The 21578-nt window shown below is 40.2% G+C and overlaps 1 protein-coding gene across 1 annotated transcript in view; it reads right to left on the bottom strand.

Moving 5' to 3' along the window:
• Nucleotides 1-536: 536 nt before the first annotated feature.
• GTF2H1 (general transcription factor IIH subunit 1) overlaps nucleotides 537-21578 on the bottom strand; it is a 40986-nt gene continuing 19944 nt past the window's right edge. The window contains exons 4-15 of the mRNA XM_074997774.1: nucleotides 19546-19708; nucleotides 18620-18713; nucleotides 17753-17902; nucleotides 16883-16962; nucleotides 14860-14990; nucleotides 11376-11463; nucleotides 10958-11046; nucleotides 9998-10115; nucleotides 8080-8170; nucleotides 5282-5397; nucleotides 3927-4019; nucleotides 537-3319 (exon numbers count right to left, since the gene is read on the bottom strand). Coding sequence (XP_074853875.1) covers nucleotides 3233-3319; nucleotides 3927-4019; nucleotides 5282-5397; nucleotides 8080-8170; nucleotides 9998-10115; nucleotides 10958-11046; nucleotides 11376-11463; nucleotides 14860-14990; nucleotides 16883-16962; nucleotides 17753-17902; nucleotides 18620-18713; nucleotides 19546-19708 — 1300 coding nt within the window. The 3' untranslated portion in view covers nucleotides 537-3232. The remainder of the gene's footprint in view (nucleotides 3320-3926; nucleotides 4020-5281; nucleotides 5398-8079; nucleotides 8171-9997; nucleotides 10116-10957; nucleotides 11047-11375; nucleotides 11464-14859; nucleotides 14991-16882; nucleotides 16963-17752; nucleotides 17903-18619; nucleotides 18714-19545; nucleotides 19709-21578) is intronic.

Raw genomic sequence — 21578 nt, 5'->3', positions numbered from 1 at the left:
TTTTAGGGTTAATACCTGCTGTTCAGTCCCTGTCATCTTCCACATTGGCAAAGCTTGCATTTAAGTGCGAGATGATACAATTTTTACACTATGCCCAGTTGCACAGTATTTTGGTAGTTAAAGGTGATACATATAAATGGTAAGGTCTTTCTATACTATAGCAAGGCTACAAGACTTGAGGGAAGCAAGTTGACATACTACCAATACCCTCTTATGCCATAGCTCTTGTATAACTGTTTGAAAAATCACTGACAGAGCAGCAATAGGAAGACTGTACTCTACTATTGCATAAATGAAAACATGCTTTCTAACTTTAAAAACTCAACAAGGAATTTCAAAAAATGCATCCATGACAGACTAAAGAGGATTCTTTAGCTACTATTGGGTCCTCTTCTGAAAAGCGCTCTACTGCCAAGAAGATAGCTGATCTTGTCCCCTGCAGCTCCACTGACCCATAGAGTTGGTTTTTCTTTTATATTTGTTTGAACATCACAAAATACACATTCTGAAGCATCAGAGAAGACTTAACTGCAGAATTCAGTAGGGTTTATTCTACAAATACTTTGAATCAACGTCAGTGATACAAGTTGTATGAATTTCCTTTAAAAATACAAGTCAGTATAAAAATTCCAATTACCATATAATGCAAGGTAGTGAATGATTCATTTTCAAAACATTTAAGGAATTATCAAGTTTGTTTGTTGGTTTGTTTTTTTGTTTTTGGACCATGCTACAAAAGTATTGAAATCAATGCTGGCAGGAGAGAAAAGGGAGAAAGGTAGCAGGAATATTTCAGTTTGCATGAGAGAATGACTGCATCCCTTAGTTTACGGGGGCTTGTATTTTTTATTGCCAAAGTATTTGACAGAGCAATATGCAAAGTGCATAGCAGCCTGGTTCACATTGTTCCTGGATAGAACTGCTGCCTTCAGCATTTCTTCAGACCACATGTTCTATTAGTCCACTATACACTTAGTAGCATCAAGCTCCCTGGTATATATGTAAACCTAAGGACATGTAAAAAACACATCTCTCCCTCAAACAATGATTGCAAGGCCAGGATCTACCGGAGTGCATGGACAGAGTGCACATGAAGTAAAATTTACTAAAGCTTTTGCCCAACAACATTTTGCAGGAATCGTTAATGCTGTCTTAATTTGATGTTCAGAACCCTACCTCTGTAATGTTAAAACCAGTGTGACTGCTTAATAAATTACTGCAATCTTGGTTAAGTTGATCATTGCTTCAGGGACAGTTATAATTATCAGTTTTTCTCATTCCAGCATCCAGTCAGATGAAAGATACCCCACTGAAAAAGGCAGTGTAATTTAAAAAAACCTGCCACTTATTTTTCCTTTATTTTGGAGTATACGGCTCTTCTTGTGACTACTTAGAAAACAAGCTGTGGACCCAGGAACATGGCCTATGTTAGAGACAACTATTGTAGGTCAAATATTTTCCTGGTATGAGCCCATTAACATCCAGAGGAATTAGAACAGGCATGAATTAGGGTTACTTTTAGTTTGTGAAGAAGTAGGTTACTTTGTTTACATGCAGATAGTAGGCCCATAAAATACCAGAGCGTGCACATTGCATGTTTAGAAAGATGGCTCCCCCAGCTTCTTCCTCCTTCTATGCATCTCATAACGTAAGGTTAGAAAAACTGTTCCCTTTACTAAATCCAGTTGTCTGTATGGTAGCAGAACCATATTCATTACCACATAGCAGAAAACATGCACTTATCTGCAAGGGCAGATTGAGGGAAGATAGGTTAACAGTGCATTATTAAATTTCTAAACAAGGTTTCATCAGTGCAGACAAGGACAAATTCTCATTGGACCAAAACCCTTATCAGACCACGCAACCCAAAATCACTGTATACAAGGAGCTTGTAGCTGACCTGGTCAATGAGAAAATCCCCCTCCCCTCAAAAGGGAGCAACAGCAGAACGTGGCAGAGTTCTGCTACTCTCTCTCTCTCTCTCTCTGTGTGTGCGCGCGCGCATGCGCGTGCGCACATACGTATGTACGTACACATACTGTCAGGACTTGGAAGTCACTCTGATTTGTCTCAATGTAGTAAATGCATCTCTAATAGTCACATTTAACCCAAGTCAAAAACTCAGTAGCCCATACCACTGGCTCTGTTAATAATCAAAATGAAACAATGAAATACAGTGTGTCATTAAACTGCATCTACTAATATAAAACAGGTTTACTTTAAGTATCTATTTAATACAAGACAGGTAGGTCTTATGATCAACTCACAGTTTATCTGTTTGGAACAAAGTATGGCACGGATTCCAGATCTCTCTCAGGAGTTTGTGTATTCACACAATTTTCACACTTTTGCAATGATTATCTGGTCGCCAAAAACAGTGTAACAGTCAACAAGGAAGAGTGGAGAAAAGCAGATTTAGGAGAAATCTTCTTCTTCTAAGAGATGAAAATAAGTGACTTTTCTTCTAGTTCTTTAGTAAGAAACTTTATTTTTTAAAAATGCATTCTCTCCTTCTGAAAACAGATGCCACCTTAAAAAACCCTTGCACTTACAGGAAAAACATGCAAACTTGATGGCTGAAAATATTCTGCATAAAAATCTGAGACATGAGGCAAAAGTGTGCCCTTCCCCCGCCCATGCCTTTATGGCCTCCAAACCACAAACAGTTTTCAGTGCAATATCTGTTGCTTCCAGTTTGTGAGGCAACGGATGGCAGAAGCTTGTCTGACAGCTAGTTTCTTTAGATGTTGAAGCAAAAAAAAGTCTTCACTATATTGAATGTCATTGTTAACCTCAGTTTCAGTAAGTACAAACAGAATTCAATAAAATGCCAGAATCCAGTGAAGAAAATTAAGTTCTACCCTGTGCCATACACTTTTTAAAAAATTAGACAAAAACAATTTCAGATTTTATTAATACACCCTTTTAAAGTTTATTTCTGAAAGCAGCTCTTTATGCAAATCAAAAGCAGTTCCTGAGTAACTGCAGTAAACAGCATCTTAAATGTTTTTTTTTTTTTTGCCTCTCAGCTCTTCTGTTTTGGTTCTTCCTTAATTTCTCCCTAGCTTCAAGTTTAATCACAGGTCCTTTTCCAAAAAACGTGCAAGTTCAGTTAGCAACATTTCCAGGAATCCACAGATGTACCTGCAATATCTAAGAGCTGCACATTTTCCAGGTTGTATTCCTACTGCTATTGCAGATTTCCCTCTCCAACCTTCCATAGCATGAGTCTTCACGTTTTCTTCAGCATACGTCGGGACTGCCATGTGTGGAATTTATTGTAGGCTGTCTGCAGCATCTCTTCTATATGATTTATCAACTGAAAGATAAAACAAGGAGATCCAGTATCTGAGAAACATGTGCCCTTAATCTGACCAAAGATACATCTGCTTGATTTTCCTTTCTCTCAGTACGAGGAATCAGGAGTAACTCCAGTAAAGCCTGGGAAGTTGCACCAGGGTATGTGATGTGAAAGGAGAACTGGCCATAGTGTTTCAATTACCAAATGCCTCAAAATTTTATTGGTCAAGAGTTGCAGAAAAGACAGTTCATATGCAGTTAGCTAGTTCAAAGGAAACTATGCAGACAACTGCTGTTCAAAGTGCTTATGTAAAAGCACTTTGAATTGTCATTGTAAACTAGCTAAACAGGTCATTCATCCAGTTACTGAGAAATCAGATTACCCATTTGAAAGACCATACAAGCAGAAAATTTCAGTATGTAAGACATTCATCAGCTACCTTTTTTTTTTTTTGGAAACACTTAAGAAAAATTAAGAATCAGATGTATAATTAATAGAATAAATTACTCCTCCCCCCCAATACAGGAGACCAGGATCTGCCAGCCAGTGATATATGAGCATAATATTTAAAAAAAAAATCAATATGCACACAAAATCATTAAAGTTAGGATATTTTCCCCCTTACATTTGTGCTTAAATACTGTCTCCGAATTTTTTCTTGGAATGGACAGAGCTTTGTAACTTGGAATCTTTCCAAGTTACTCTTCATTTTCACAACCTGGAAGAAATCAATGGGAGAAAAGTGTACAAATTCCTGTATGTGAAACTTTACTTTTAGAAAATAGCTCCTGCAATCTGAAATACGTTGCAGCTAGTACCTAGCATTACTGTAAATATACATATTTAAAAAAATTGCTAGGTTGTACTTACTGTACTGAAAAACTTGAATTGTTAGTATAATATGCTTTAAGTTTTCTGCAGTATTTTCTACAATATCTGTCAGCAATACTACGTTTAACATTTATATTTCTTTGCTTCAAGCCAGCAGCATACTTTTGGAGTTTGTTTTGTTTTTGTTTTTTTTAAAACTTTTGCAATAGAAGGCCTAAGAGATCTGAACAGATATTTTCATTTCACACAGTAGCCTACTTTATGTGATCCGAAGCTACAGCACAATAGTTAAATGACCTGCCCCATAGCAAACAGAAGGGGTGTGACCGAGGTAGAAGAATCCTGGTTTTTGTTTCTCATTCCTAGTCCCATATGCTAACTTTTCTGAAGTGCAGTTATACCCTGAAAAGTGAGTAGAATGTCATGATGCTTGTGTGAGTGACTACTATACTAAACTTATTCAGTTTAGACAAGTTCGCTCCTGTCTACCACTGTTACCTTCATTTTTAGATCCATGGTAGATTATATTTTCTGATTACCGGTAATTGGGATTCTACAACTGGAATACAGGTAATGATTCTGCTGACAAGTCATGAGCCACAAGAATTCAGATCCTCCTTCTCTATCATTGCCACAAAGTTAACAGCAGCAGGACAGTAAAAAACAGTTTTAGGCAATAGCACGGACAGATCGTGCTCCCATTACACAGAGGGAGCAGATCTGCTGAGTAAATATCATGGGGTTTTTTTTTTAATACCGGTTGAACCTCTCTAGTCTGGGAAATCTCATGTGGCAACATCTGTAGTCCGGCATGATTTTAGCCAGCCGGATGACCAATTATCATTGTTGTGGCCAAGTGTCCCATAAAGTTTGTTTACAGCCACCAGTTCTGGCTCTCTAAGTTCTGTGTTGTTATTTAGGCGTAAAGTAGAGTTAAATATCTTCTAAGAGCCCAGTATGCAGTGGAAGTGTTCGTAATGCTGCTAGACAATATTGACCTCCTGTTGTCCAGTACGTTCTCTTGTTTGGCATTGGTCAGGTCCTAAGAGTTCTGAACGAGAGAGTTTCAACCTGTACCACTGCACAGCACATATGTGGTTATAAGATCAACTTGCTAGTAAAGGTAATTTTATACCATAAATCTCTCACCTTTTCTTCTAGGAATGGTGTATTAACAGGAAAGCAGGACCAGAAGTGTCGCAGTAGTTCTCCAACTGCTACATACAAGTGTTTCAGTTCAGACTGAACATCATTTGGCACCATCTCTGCAACAGGAAAAGGACATGTTTAAAAGACCTGTTACTTCAACTGTGTAATGTGTAAGTAATAAAAGATCTGGTTAAATCATAGAGAAAGCTGTGTGATACCTGTAACAGGAGCAATTTAGTGCTCAAACAACTGTATTGTCCCAGTCGATACATAGTGTCAATTACACAATTTCACCTTAGTCTATTTATCAGTCTCTTAAAAGAGATTATGCATAGCACATTTAAAAGATTAAGAACAAAGCGTTTTCTACACGTAAACCTTTCTAGATTATTAGTAGCAAAGTAAACATTCATCAGGGTGTAAATCCCACCCAACTGGAGGTAACAGGGCCCCAAAAAATCTCTAGTAGTTACCAATGCTGCTGCTGCTACCTCTTCCATCTTCTTCCAGTAAGGCAGAGGGTAAGAGATGCATGAGTACTACCCCAACCAGAAGTTTGCAACGCTATCATAATCAACTCAGTGCCGAGCACTCCCAGTCCCATTCCACCGCCCCCACTGTGGCCACTGACTTTTGTCTGGCCTCCCAGTCTCCCCACACACACAGTGGGGCCACTGGCTCCCAAGGCAGCATGACCTCAGAGCTCTAAGAGGCCAGCAGGTGCTGCAGTTCAGCCCTGCCCCCTTTCCTCCCTGCAGAACAAGGGCAGCAACAGGTGTGACGCAGTTTGGGAAGGTATTGCCTTCCCCTGACTACAAAACCTCCCACTCATGGTCTGATTCCATTATACACATACATGCAGCTCTCCAAAGCCATCCCCTAGTCCTTCCCACACCAAAGTGCACATGCCAAGAGATATCACACTGCGTAGCCACCCCCCCCCCCAAAAAAAAAGGCAACAGCTGTGATCATGTAATAAAAATGTACAGTAACTTAACAACTTGGCTATATTATATTATAAAGATGACAGCAGGACTGCAAACAATACAGCTGTTCGGACTTCAATTCATTAAAGGCCTTGAAACCAAGCATGGCCTAATTATGACACGAGGTACCCAATGTGATTTGTAGACAATTGTAAGCAACAATCTACACATTATTCCAAACACCAAAACTGTTCACTTAAGCTCTCTGCAGTACCCCAATGTCTTACTATACCCTTGCCATTTTAGGGAGATCCATCTTACAGAGCAACTTACAATGCCTGCTAATTCATCTTTACTTTTACCCTTTCTGCATTCCTGAGGGGAGAGGAACTTGTCCTTCTAAGCTCCTGCCCCAAGAGTAGAGTTGGGTGTGCAAAAGTGGGGTGAAACTAAGGAGTTGGAAGAAAAGTCTGCTGAAACAAAGGAGGGGAAAAAAACCCACACACAGTATGGGAGGGAAAACACTGTCATTTCCCACCCTTTACTGCCCCTTTTCATTTCTTTCCAAATACACTGTAGACTTCCCTTGTGCTTACTTGACTGTGGCTCCATCCTACTTCCTGTAACTTAAGCAGGGAAGTGAGCGTGCAGGCAGGGCCTTGCAGGGACACAGGTTAGTCTCTGCAATGCCAAAGAGCTAGGAGCTCAAGGAGGTGTAAGTAGGATCAATTAGAAGGGGCAGAACTAAAGTGGACACAGAGGGCCTGTGTAGAACAATTATACCCCTGTAATCCATAGGAAAAATGAAAACTGAGCAATTATTTCACAGAAACAAAGTGGAGGAGGTAATGTCTTTCATGGCATCAACCTGTAGTGGCAAGAGACAAGTTTTTGAGTTACACGGCTCTTCAAATGTATTTAGAATGTCACAGCTAAGCTATTGAGTTGTAATGCTCCGAGTACCTTTCCAAGACCCAAAGAAGAGCTTTGTGTGGCTCAGAAGCTCATCCCTCTCCCTAACAGCAGCTGGTCGAGTAAAGACATTACCTCACCCACCTTTCCTCTAATTTTGTAGGACTGGCACAGCTACAACTACACTGCATACAATTATTTCAGATAGATTTGGTTATGCAGTCTGTTTCCAAATCAAATCTAAATCTTGCTCCCCTAGAATAAATGAAGCCTTATTTTGAAAATGGCAGAGAAAACTCAAGAGCCAAGAAGCTACCCCTACGTGTTTTCACTGTGGAATGCTTTCCAAGGCCTGGGATTGTTGAGCTTTAGCCCATAGTGCTAAAGCCTTGAGTTTTCATTTGTTTATAATTAGTATCTGAGACTACTGCTGGTGGTGCCACCTGCACTTCTCTCCTGGGGTTCATTATTACTACTGCAGAAACTAGGGAAAAAAGGGGACACCAAAGAGAGGAGAAGAATACATACAACAGGTATCGAAATGAAAACACCCAAGTGTGAGCATAGATGTTAGAGGAAAAGGCTCTCCTATACTATGTGGCTATCCTATACTATGACCACTTCAGCTTCAACATATCTACAAACAGGTTAGGAACAGACAGATGGGGCCTTGGATGGAGAAGTAAAATGGTCTTACCTTTAAATAACTTAATATTCTGTGAGTCAGTCAAACTGCTTGCTTTTAGCTATCTTAATTCCATTTCCTTCAGCCCAGTACTTATCCCTGCCTTCCTATGCCACTTTCCTTCACAATTTTTTCTTTATCATTTCAACCTGATAACTTTTAAAGGAATGTCACTGCAGTTGTTCATCAGTATAACCTGATGTACACAGAAAAAATGCCCTGCACTCCATCTTGTTGATACGGTCTCACAAGCAACTTACAATACAAATACTTACGGTTTATGGCTTGCTGTGTCCCACCCTGCATAAGTGCTCCTCCAGGTGACAGGGCTGTGATGGTGCTAGTAGCAGCACCACTGGAAAGAACCTTAAAAAATAAAGTCCTTTTGTATCAGTTTGCCCAGTGACTCATTTTAACACATTTTGGAAAAACAAATCTTAAACTGGTGAAATACAATGGCTCAGAAATAACAGTCAGGATATTAGTTGGTGAACTTTAGACTGAAATAATTTTGCAAGTATAAAAGTAATCTCCCCTTTAATGCAATGGAGAATCGGACAAGTAGTTCTACTAAATATCAACTCATGTTTAAATACAGGTAGCCCCTGTCCACCAGTAGTGCTCTCAAACTGATGTCTTTACTTTGAATTCTTAACATACACAAGATATTGCCTAACTGGCGCATGTACTGGTTTTAAGTCAAGATCACCAACACTCAATCTTTTAATAAGACAACAGAAGAATTAAAATTTTCACTGGTCCTCATTATTTTACTAGTTCTATGATATGCAAATGATTGTGGTGATTTAATTAGGGCCAAATGTGAATTTATTGAGTGACAGGAAAGTTAAGAAAACTTGCTGCCTCAGCCCAGCTGAGGGCACAGCACACATGCAGCCATTTGGTAGCCTCATAGATGTGATAGCCTCTGTCTCCTTCATGGTTTTTAGGCCAGCAGATCCACTTTAGCCACAAATCCATTGGCTGTGACCTTATATTGCCACTGAACCAAATCCTCTATGGGCTTGTCTACACTACCACCTTCCTTTCAAGGAAGAATGGTAATTAGGGTGTTGGGACTTTACTAAAGAAGTGCTGCGGTGCCTAGGCAGCACTTCATTAAGCAAATTCCCCCTTGCGGCAACTTCAATGTGTTAAACTTCGAAGTACTGGCTTGCTTCTAGCCGTGGCTCACCCACCGGTACTTTGAAGTGACGGGGCAACTTCGAAGTCCCCTTACTCGTTAAGGGGTAAGGGGACTTCGAAGTTGCCCCGGCACTTCAAAGTACCAGTGGGTGAGACACGGCTAGACGCAAGCCGGTACTTCGAAGCTGCCATGGGGGGGAATTTGCTTAATGAAGTGTTGCCTGTGCACTGCAGTACTTCATTAGTAAACTCCCAACACCCTAATTACCATCCTGCCTTCGAAGGAAGGTGGTAGCATAGACAAGGCCTATGTATTTGAGGTAAGGGCCACCTCTGATAGCTCCAGAGCTAAGTCTCCTCGGTTACATCTACACTAGCCCCTTCTTTTCGAAAGGGGTATGGTAACGAGCGAGGTTGGAAGATGCTAATGAAGCGCTGCCATAAATACGCTGCACCTCATTAGCATAATGGCAGCCATGGCAATTCGAAAGTGCCGCTTTTGAATCACACACTGTCTGTGTAGACGGGGCCTTTTTGAAAGGACCCCCCAAATCTTCGAAAGCCCCTTATTCCTATTTGGTTTTAGGAATAAGGGGCTTTTGAAGACTGGTGGGGTCCTTTCAAAAGGACCCTGTCTAAACAGATGGCAGCAGGTACCATCATGTTAATGAGGTGCTGCATATTCTTTCAAAAAGAAGGGGCTAGTGTAGACGTAACCCTTGGGCGGTTTTGTTTTCTACCTTGTGCAGTACAACAACGCTGATACCACTACATTTGGAGCATCCTCACAAGCATGGGAAAACTGTAACGTTTCCCCACGAATACCAGCAAATCTAGTAGTTACTCATCGTATTGCAACAATATTGTTAAAACACTGCTCTGCAACTTCATTTTGGTAAACTGTATGTTCTGATTGAAGACTTCACTTCTAAAATATCAGGTTCATCTTGAGGACAAAACTTCATAAGTATCATAATTCTAATACGTCAAGAAATACCTAGACAAAAGTTATCTTTTTGTATTAAGGAGGGAATACATTTTTCCTACCTGAGTTAGTCTGGGAACATAGGCCTCCATTTCTTGTCTAATACTCTGAAAAGAATTAATAATATCCTGACTGGTTGCATATTGCTGTGACTGAATTGGAGTTGGACCATGATAATACCTGTGGGAGGAGAAAAGGGAGGAGAAAAACAACAAAAATACAGAGAAAAATGATAGTAGCAAGAACTTAATTCCCAGCGGAGTGCTATTTACATAGCAGTTGCACTTCTCAGATTTTAGGTGCTGTACAAACTTGGCTGGGGGCCTCTATAAAACACACAAAGAAAACCAGGCCCCTGTTCAGAATTTTTTTTTTTTTTTAAGTAACCATAAACATCCAAATTCCACCTACAAATCTGAGTTTTTCCCATCTGTGACAGCAAAATGAGAAGGGATAGTCCCTTCTTTATTTTTTGTTATGCAGATCTTAGGACAGGTCTACACTTAATGCTGCACTGGCACAGCTACAGAGTTCCCTATTATTATAATTAATCCATCACCAAGAGAGGCTGTAGCTATGTTGACAGGAGAAGCTCTCTTATCGACAAAGTGCTGTCTACATGGTGTGTGTGTGATAGTGGTGGGGTGTTAGGCTGAAATCACTATATCACTTAGTTGCATGGATGTTGCGCACACTTGAGCAATGCAGTTATAGGCTGTGTATAGACTAGCCACGAACTTCGAAGGGGGCATGGTAATTAGGGTTTCAAGACATTAATAATCAAGTGCCAGCTTGTGTGTAGCCAAGGGTCAGCCGCAGGTACTTCAAAGTGCCTGCGCTACACCAAAGTCCCTTTACTCCTCAAAATTTTAATTCAGATTCTAGAAGCATTCAAAAGCCATGCAAACGACAAAGCAGGTTAGTGACAGTCTGTTCTGAACAGACCAGAAAGAGACCTGTATTCGTTTTAATATGTTGAAAGAGCCAAAGAACTGCTGTTTTCTTTCATCCATTGAACTTACCGATCAGATTTCTTTAGGTTTAGTGCAATAGTTTTAATGCTATTATTCTTTCCTAAATCTTCATATTCAATAGCCTCCTGTAACTTCACCTGCAATATAATGAGACAAATAAACACAAACTACCTATGATATTGTTGGCCAAATGTAGGCTAATTTTTAACCCTTGTTGGTAGTTTCCTGCTAAAAAAAATGGGGACAGAGTAGAATGAACAAGTCGGAGTGGCTCAGATCAGGTAGATTGTATTATGAATTTTAAAACTTATTGGTATTTAAATAATTAGAGAGTTCTGTGTCAAAAGCTGTATTTAGTGCTTTATATTCCTGTAATTCGTCATGTATTTAAGTAGATAATGCTTTATGCAGTTTACAGTATTATACTTCAAGTGGAACTGCACTGGCAAACTCACTTTGTTCATACCTTTTTTATTGGAGGCTGAAAGAAATCTGAATCCCTGGAGTTTCCATCCATACTGCTGATCTCATTGTAGTGATCATTTTGTGCTTCTCTTAAAAAGAACACAGTATTAAAAGGAAGTGAACAGTAAGTCATCTCACAGGAGACTGACATTTGGACCGAAGACATGTATTAGTTTAATGTTTCAAAATATATTTATTTCCAGATTATATCTTTCAAAAGATATATGTGCTTAAACACTGGATGTGTAGGTGTCTCTCTAAAAAGGGTCAGTATCTTGTCCACAATGGGGATGGAATTCCTTATCTCTGCACAAACTAAAAAAGAACACTCTTGACAAACAGGGAAGTAAGATCATAGTGCAGTGAAGCAATCCTCTGATCAACTAAATTTTAAGTCACACTCCATGTATGCTACTCTTAGGCTACATCTACACGATCAGTTATTGCTGCTACTCCAGAGTGGCCAAACATCAAAAGTTGCAGCAATGCATTATGGGAACCTATCCCACAGTTCCCTGAGCCCCCATTCTGCATCCTCCCCTGGGCCCTGCTGCACCACTACTTCTGGAAGTATTCACTTTGCTGTCTGGTTCCCGGGTTCCCACAGCTTGGGGGAAATCAGGAAAACTGACCAGTACTGATGCACCTGGTTTGTGGGAGCCAGGTGTTGTGCTGGTCAGTTTCCTGATTTCCACGAGTGGCTGAGAGCTGGGAGCAAGGTGCAGCAATGCTGAGACTTTCCCAGCTCCCTTCCACTTGCAGGAGCTGGGAAACTGCCCAGGGCTGCTGCGCTGGTCAGGTTCTTGGCTCCTGTGAGTGGCAGAGAGCTGGGAGCCAGGACCAGTAGCACCAGTTAGCCTCTGTAGGCTAATGAATTTGATTCAAAGACATGGCACTTCCACACTAGCTTTTATTCAAACTGTTAAATTTGAACTTGATGCTATACCCACCTGGTTCGAATGATATTATATCACTATTAGTGCTTCCGAAATTACATTAATGGTATTTACGATGAAGACAGTCACTTGGTACAATCAAGCTAACTGCCTTAAATTCAAAATTATCTTGTAGCGTAGACCTAGCCTTAAAGCATTTACAGCACATCAGTCCCACGCCAATATGGGTGCACAGGGCAGAAGAGAGACTCTCTTCAGTCCTTTTATCTGCTGCTGTTTCCAATTTGCTCTGTGTGTTGAGATCAAGGCTGTGGCTACACTGCCCCTTCCCTTTCAGAATGCAGCTGATCAGTTTCCTTTCAAATGAACCCTGTCTACACAGCTGTTTTGGCTTTCGAAATCAGCTCTTCCAGAACTGAGATTCCATGTGAGCACACAAATGAAGTGCAAGCTATTTAAAGCCACACCTAATTTGCATTTCTGATCAACCACATGTGCATCCCCCTTCTGAAAGGAAGGGGCAGTGTAGCCACAGCCCTACTGTTCTGTTCTCCCTGTTAAGGTTTTTCTTGAATGCTCCTGTTTCCTCATACCAGTTCATTTCTACTTAACATCTTTGTATGGGAGTCCATATTGGTTTCTGGAGTACAACTATTCCTTCTGATTCTGGTGGAGATGGAGTGGCTGGTTGCTGATTTCTCAGATCTCTTCGTTGGTAAATAAGTATTTCCAACTAATGCCCAGCATTTATTAGAGGTACTTATTTTCAAAGGTGTCTAATTTTCTACCATTTTGATAATCTCCAGTTCTTGAGGCCATATGTTACCACTGAGATTGTTTGACTTCAACATTTTCCATTTTGTTCCGGGTGTCTTAGATTTCCATACATTACACTTAATGAACACTGTGGATGTCTTTCTTCTCCTTGATGTCACTTCTTTCTTGAAATCCCTGTTGGCCATTATGATGCTGCCCAGGTAGGTGAACTGTTCTACTTTCTTGATGTATCTGCCTTCAAGTGTGATGCTATTGCTTGATGTCTAGGTTTCCAGGATGTTTGTTTTAGCAAAACTAATTTGGAGCTCTACTTGGCATGCTATATGTGCTAGGCTGACTTAGCAATTTTTCAGAGGTGTTTTTCAGAACAGCAATATCAGCAGCAAAAACTAGGCCTTCTGGGTATTTACCATCTATCCATGCTTTACCAGTGTTTGTGTTGCTAACATATTACTACGTTATCCAGTCTGACAGCAGTGAAAAAATGCGGCCATTAAACCACTCATCTGGACCCTTAGAACATTTCCCATCTCTGTACCTCATCTTAATAAGATTGATGTTAGCTGCAATATTGCAGGACTGAAGAGTATTCACAATGTGTGGCTGTGCATGTTGTCAAATACCTTTTGAAAAAAAAAATCAATTAAATAGGTAAGGAGGGGAGCTTGCCATTCTACATAATTTTCTATGATGGTGCATAGAGTGAATTTTTGCCCTAGGATCTCTTGGCCCTTAATCCTGTTCTTCTTTATGCTTTGCATTCGCTGTCCCATTGTCATCCATAGGTATTCACAATGAAGTCTTTTCCAACACCACACTGTCACCTCCACATAAATTGCTGACAGTGTCAGAGTGCTGGGTGTGCTACATTCACAACATTAGTGACTAACTGCCACTCTAATTGTATGTGCCCAGCAGTGGTAACAGCAGGGAGCACAGGACAGTAAAGGTGCCATAAAAGCCACTTTATTTATTGTGTGTACAGGAGCAATATACGTTTGCAGGGATGGATTGTTTCCTTGCAGAAAGGAGTATTCATGTTAAATGAAAACACAAATACATCATATGAGCAAATAGAGAAGCTGTAAGGAGGAAAGTATTGCTTCTAAAGAACTGACTGAATAAGATGACTGTAGTTAGGTGAGTTTTGCAGAACTCAAGGTGAATCCTGCCTGGGCTGCCCAGAAGTCTCTACTACAATAGACCTGTAACTGAACCATCTCATCCAGTCTAAGGTTTGGTGTGTGGATCTGCACCAGTAGATCCAGATGCCCTGGGTCTTCAGTCTCTCCTGTTCCTGAGCAATAAAATACAGGAAGCCTCTACAAAATATGCTCAATTTGCAGCAGGTATGAACTCGATGTGAGGTCCTTGGATCCAACTGATCCATGCCTCCGCATGACAGAAACAGTCTCACTACACTCATGGCCTTCTAGGTCTAAATTTGGGCTGTAGTTTGGGCTATAATGTTCTGAGTTGTAAAATATTCTCTAAGGTGATTCAGTCAAGGCACACTTTTTAAAAATAAAAAACATGAGAAAAAAATCACATTTGAGATACAATATAGAAGAATATAATAAAAGTCTTTTCAGCCTATGATATTTTAGCCACTTCATGAAAAAAAGCACACCTTTAAATTTTGATGGTTTGCATGGCCTAATAGGTTGAAAGCGATTTTAAGAGTAAAGAATGGAATCCACATTATCAGATTTTTTAAGATCATAATATTCCACAGGCTTCATGTTAACTGTAAAAATGTTAAGTTTGAATTAGTTGCCAGTTTGGAGAGGTTCTGCTGATGCTGCAACTTACTGTTTTCTGAGGCCAGCTGCAAGGACCATGGCACTGTGATGATTAAAGCGTTTTATAATAGCAGCATTGCTACTCTCCTTTAAGGACTTGGAGGAGTTTGATGTGGATGGCACAGAGGAAACACCATAACCCTGCAGGTAAGGCAATTTACAATTTGTTAGGTTATTCTAAACTAAATGCAATATGGGGCACAGGTCAATTAAATAGGTAAGGAGGGGAGCTTCAGATCTGAACTAGTGTAAACGGTGGATTCTCTGTAACATGCAGCCCTTAAGCCACAATTTGAGCATTTCAATAACTCAAACAGAGGTTAGGGAACTACTACAGAAGTGCGTAGGTGTGCTTCTGTGGCCTACAACAGAGAGAAGTCAAACTAGATGAATAAGACAGACTAAGGTCAGAAGGGACTACAAGTCTAAAAGTGAGACCCTATTTTCCATTAGATCAGACATGGAGAACAACTGTTACATTTTCTGTTTTCTGGGCTTTACTGAATGAATGGTATTGCAGTGTGGTCTAGAGGAATATACATAGCATTCACAGAATCCTCAGGGGTCATAATGCTTACTCTACTGCAACGACTTGACTTCTTCACTTCAGCTTCCCCATTTGTACAGTGGGGATAGAACTTTCCAACCTCAGCTACTAATTCTTCTGTTCTACCCATTAAGTCAATGGTATTGTTGGATCTATCAAGCATGTCTTATGCTTTGTGTGGTACAAATTATTTGGCATTTAATATTTGAAATGGATATTAAGAAGTTTTGTATATAGGTTTAACTTCATTTTAAGTAAATAAGTTGGACCCAAAATCGGGTAGCTTTTATATTTATCTTCACTTTGAACTCAATCTTCTGTATTGTAGGATTCCTCCTTACCATGGCCTGGCAACCTCTAAATGGTAAAAGTTAAAAAATGCCAGGTCTGTTTTAAACAAACAAAGCTGTACAATGACTCTAGAAATAAAGTCAGAGTTTACACACCAGTGTGCTTAGGAAGCTTGCTGAGGTCATGCAGCTCCATAGAATAAAGAAAAGGTGAACAGCGCACAGACTGAGAATAAAGGTTCTGATTCCCCACCTGATTCTTCCCTTCCTGAGAATGTGAGGGGCGGCAAGGGGCTAGGGTTGCCAACTCTCCCAGACTGGACTGGATGTCACTGCTGTGAATGTCATCCAGTCCAGGGCTGCGTCTACACGTGCACGCTACTTCGAAGTAGCGGCAGTAACTTCGAAATAGCGCCCGTCACGTCTACACGTGTTGGGCGCTATTTCGAAGTTGAAATCGACGTTAGGCGGCGAGACGTCGAAGTCGCTAACCCCATGAGCGGATGGGAATAGCGCCCTACTTCGACGTTCAACATCGAAGTAGGGACGTGTAGACGATCCGCGTCCCGCAACATCGAAATAGCGAGGTCCTCCATGGCGGCCATCAGCTGGGGGGTTGAGAGATACTCTCTCTCCAGCCCTTGCGGGGCTCTGTGGTCACCGTGGGCAGCAGCTCTTAGCCCAGGGCTTCTGGCTGCTGCTGCTGCAGCTGGGGGTCCGTGCTGCATATACAGGGTCTGCAACTAGTTGTTGGCTCTGTGTATCTTGCACTGTTTAATGAAAGTGTGTCTGGGAGGGGCCCTTTAAGGGAGCGACTTGCTGTTGAGTCCGCCCCGTGACCCTGTCTGCAGCTGTGCCTGGCTCCCTTATTTCGATGTGTGCTACTTTGCCGTGTAGACGTTCCCTCGCTGCGCCTATTTCGATGTTGGGCTGAGCAACGTCGAAGTTGAACATCGACGTTGCCAGCCCTGGAGGACGTGTAGACGTTATTCATCGAAATAGACTATTTCGATGTCGCAACATCGAAATAAGCTATTTCGAAGTTGGGTGCACGTGTAGACGTAGCCCAGGAGAGCTGGCAACCACCAGAGGAGCACAAATGTGTGCAGGGCAGTGGGAGGTGAGGGTGCATAACTCAGCACACACTCATCCCTCTCCCAGAACCACTGCCACTGTTTTGCAGCCTTTGTACTTACCTCATCTAATGATTTATCCTCCAAGGCTGTTAGATCTAGTAGAGGATTTTTCACCCCTTGAGACACCATTGTTTTTAACCCTATGAGAAGAAAAAAGCCCAATGTTTTCTTGCAAAGTAATATCTAAGAATATCTGTCAACACTCAAGGTTGATAAAGCATAAGCCTCAAAGTTATCTGAATTTTACTACTTTGAAGTAAGTATATACAATTTTGTTACATAATAGTATATGACACAGATTACTGAATTACTATTAGACACCACTATATGTTCAAAAATTCATTTCTAAAAGATCAGCACTCTCTGTTGCCAAACTTCACTGTCCTTTAAATATCTTGCATTATAAAGGTTTGCAGTAACTAGTGAACTGAACACTACAGGTAGCAAAAAACCCATGACTGTATATGTTTTGGAATATAGGGATTTCTAAAGAGTACAATGAGTGTTTTGTTTTGTTTTTTAAATCCTTCAGATGTGTTACATGGTTGGGGAAAAGGATAGTGTCAGAAAGTTTTGCATGTGTCCAAGAGCTATTATGTGCAGTACCTTTCTGCCCTTTGCTGCATCTGTCATTAAAAGTCAGTCTCTTTTGCAGTAAATTGTTTCTAAGCATTTTAGTACTGGGTCTGAAATGTCTTCAATAATCAGAACTGCACATACAGCAGAAGTGGGTCAAACATTCAGCCAATCAACACCATTCAAAGATCACATTATCGGTCTTGGTTCCTGATGTCTTGCAATATTTATCAAGTAATAAAACAAATATGTTAGTTTTATCAGATTAATACGGCTGTAAAAACCAGCTTTGTTTTTTAATTAATTCTGAAGTTTCAGTATAATGTGGCTTAAACCAGAGAAAGAAAAACTTACCTTTTTCATCCATTTTAGCACATTCAGCAAAGAGGTCTTTTGAACCTGTATTCAGCCTATCTCGATGGAAGTAGTGAGACTGGAAGAATCGTGTCCAGAATTCTTTTTCTGTCATACTATGTGGAACATTTTCTGCATACTTCATTTTTACTGCAAATAAACCAGTATGCTTATAAGCTATTTTACAATTCAAAATACTGTACTGCCTGTCAGTCTGTGATGGAAAATGACTGACGCTTACATTGAATAGGCATAAACACACACAACTTACTAAAAAGATATGTAGTTTGGATTTTAAAAACAAATAGCAGTTTATGTAACAAATTTAAATTCTGTCATGCCCAATAATATGTACTATGCATTGGAAAGAAATACCAATAGAAATTGACAATGGTATAGCTGGGCACATCCTGGAAAATTTCAAAGGTCAGAAGTCTAGTAATTTAAGTATCTTTCCTTATTGTTCCCAAGATGGACTGGTCAAACTAATGTCAGTATCAGGGTCCAATCTAGCATCTGTAAATCAGATAATTTACCAGCAATATCTCATTAGAAAAATTTAGAGTTGTTAAATACAGCATGACACTTTGGCATGAGCATTTACTCGTGGCTTAAAGGCAAAACGAACGAAATAATTCAAGTCTCTTTCAGTATCAAGCCTTAAACTATTTCTAGAACCTAAAAAAACCCTTTAAAGTCAGGAAATAAGACTGCCTAAGAAGTGCTGACAACAGTAGGCAGGAATGTTAAGAAGTCCTGTACATTTTATAAACAGAAACAAGGGTAGCTCTAGCCTTCTAATGATAAAACTTAGCAAAATCAACACAGAGGGCTTTGTATCACATATGTATTGATTGCTCTGCCTACCTGCTGGGTATGTCCTGAATATGGATTCAATAATATCCGAAGTCAAGTTATACCTCAGGCCATTGCAGCCATCTGTTTGAGGCCGAACATCAGCCTATGAGAATAACATAAGAATATTGTCAGGAAGTGCATAAAACCTTGTTATATGTTGAGTTAAAACCTTATTAAAACGACGTGGGAACCCACATGCAAGATTATTTTAAGAAAAAATTAATCTATATAAACAAAACTAAAAGTAGCAGAGTGGGTAAATGTTTCAAGGTTTTTTTAAAGTTACAGTACAAAATGAAGTGCAGCTTTGATTCTCTAAGACACTAATTTATTTGCTCATGACAAATGTCTTTTCCACTACAGAAGTGTCTTTTCAAGTGGAAGAATAGTTTATCAGCAAATATTAAAAGGACTGAATGCATATATATTTCTTAGTTAAGAAAAAATTAAGGGGTGGGTGTCTGCCTAGAAATGACAGAGTATAAAGAAGAAAGGGAGAGGCAGAATCATACAAGTAGTATGGGAATGGAACTGAAGGGGAAAATTTTGGCTGGTTATCAGGAAGATCTTTCAGATGGGATTGTACTAGAATAGTGAAGTAAAAGGAAAAGGAAGAATCCTTCTTTCTCATGACATTTATAAACAGACCAGACGAAACACTTCAGGATGTATGTGGAGAACAATCCTACACTGACAAGGAGACTGACTGCATGGCTTAACTTTGGAGACTATGGACAGATAATGCATGCTCTTGTTTTTAAGTGAAACTCCATGCTTCCAAACATTAAAACTCAGGTAAGGATCTTTTTTGTATTGCATTAGGTAAAAAGGATTTCATGGCAATCATATTTGGGGTAGAATTTAAATTCATCCACATTTTACAGAGAAAAGTCCAGCCAAGATATAAATGTTACCTAAATTGGTTTCCAACATACCAGAAAAGCTGCAGAGATGCCCACATCCTGCTTATTTGGTGCCACAGAATTATCGACAGTGTTCAAGCTTAAACGGTTGGCCCAGAAGTCTTCAGCACTGATTACTTGGCTCACAACGAGATCTTTGTAAAGCTGAAATAAAACTGGGTCTTCTTGCAGCATTCTAGTAAAAGAACATATTGAATAAAATTGAAACATTCCACACTAATGCAGCAGGATTTTCATGTCAATAAGACCTACATCTTGAGTTAATTCATCTTAACTCTCCTGAATGTTCTTGTGCAGGCAAGCCTTAAACAGAAACAATGCTGCTGGATGAGGAATAGTTTTAATGGAAAAAAATGGTGATTCCCTAGAAACAGTTAATATAAGATGGCAGCCACAAAAAGAAAAGTTACTTGCCTTATGGTAACTGGAGTGTGAAAGCTGTTGTCAACATAAAGTCAGTCTTGGTGCCCACATGGTTGAGAGTGGAGTCCCAGTCTTTTGGCCAGTACTGTCCAGTGGGGATGCATATACACCCTTAGTGTCCTCATGCGCCTGTTCTAAGGACATAAAGGGCAGAGCATGCCTAACTGCCACTGTGTCCTTCACCATCACACAATCCAGATATTCTAGGACTCCATAATAGCATGGAAGAAGGATGGGTCATGGAGTATACATGGAAAACATTTCAGATAACTTTTTTTCCCTGTTTAATTTGTTATCAAAATACATTCCACTCTTGGTGATTCAGAACCAGGTGTGTGCTTGGAGTTAAATATTGCAGCAGCACAGCATCAGACCTCAATACTTCTACCAGGGAATAGATTTACTGAAGTATAGAATGAACCATAAATAACTGCTTTTCAGAGTTGTCTGAAATAGGTATGCTTTGCCAGGAAGCTGCTGTGTATCTAATTTGAAATCAGTCTTACTACAGTCTGAAACACACATGGATAGGCTGTGGGTTGATACCACTTGAGCTTTCATTCTCTCAGCAAATGCCATAAATTGATTCAAAGAGGTCCTGAAGGATTTGGTTCTTGCAAATAAGTGGAAAGATCTCTGCAAGTTAAGGTGTACAGCTTCACCTCCCCAGTTTAATATGTGACTGAGGGAAGAATATTGATAGGTGAATTATTTGGGCAAGAACCTGGGATGGGATGTAAGTGATAACTTATCTCTCGGGAATATGGTATAGAGAGGTCTTGTCATAAGAACCTGTATTGCCCCAACTCTGAATAGTGGATGTAAATGCTATGAAAAAGAATAAGTCAGGCAACGTGCTAAGAATTAAAAAGAGCGGTGGAGAACAGCGTTAAGTGTGCGATGACCACATTAAGGTCCCATTGACTGGGAGTTTTCCATAGTGATGGGGGAAAAATAGCACAACAAAAAAACATATGGGGCCTTTAAGGAATTTCACCATAAAAGGGTAGTAAAAAAACTGTAGTTCCAGTGGTGGCCAATCAAGTCATGATAAGAAGGAGCTGCAAGGTGCACTCTAACAGAACTAATCAACAGTCCCAAGCTCTTTAGAGCAAGCAAGTAACGGAAAACAAGAGGGCCCTGGTAGTCACTAGGCTGTAATTCACATTTTTCACTGCAATCCCTGGATCTTTTGCATTTAGCAGCATAAATTAGCTCTACTTTGTACAAAAATATGTTCCTTGGATGCCCATAATGATCTTGCTGTCTGACCTCCACTCAGTAGTCAAGCAGCGAGATGGAGAGAGGCAGGATTTGAATGTGAACTGTTCATGTTGTCTTGATATACTAAATTTGATAGAAGAGGTAAGGATTTCTGTGGATGAACTGATAAGAGCATCAGCTCCAAGGACCCAAAGCTACCTCAGCAAGCAGGATCAATCATGGTAACTTGTCAACATCCTATCTGAACTTCCTCAGCACCAAGGGAATCAGGGATTGGCTGGTAAGCATACATCATCCCTGTGACTGAATGTGGAGTGTGTTCAACAGAGATACTGGAGCAGAATCTGACACTTCTTGCTCTTGTCTGTTGAGTAGTCTACTGAAGGATGATCCCACTC

Source organism: Carettochelys insculpta, chromosome 6, assembly GCF_033958435.1.
Source record: "Carettochelys insculpta isolate YL-2023 chromosome 6, ASM3395843v1, whole genome shotgun sequence".
Classification (NCBI taxonomy): Eukaryota; Metazoa; Chordata; order Testudines; family Carettochelyidae; genus Carettochelys; species Carettochelys insculpta.
This window is presented reverse-complemented; position numbering and strand designations above follow the sequence as displayed.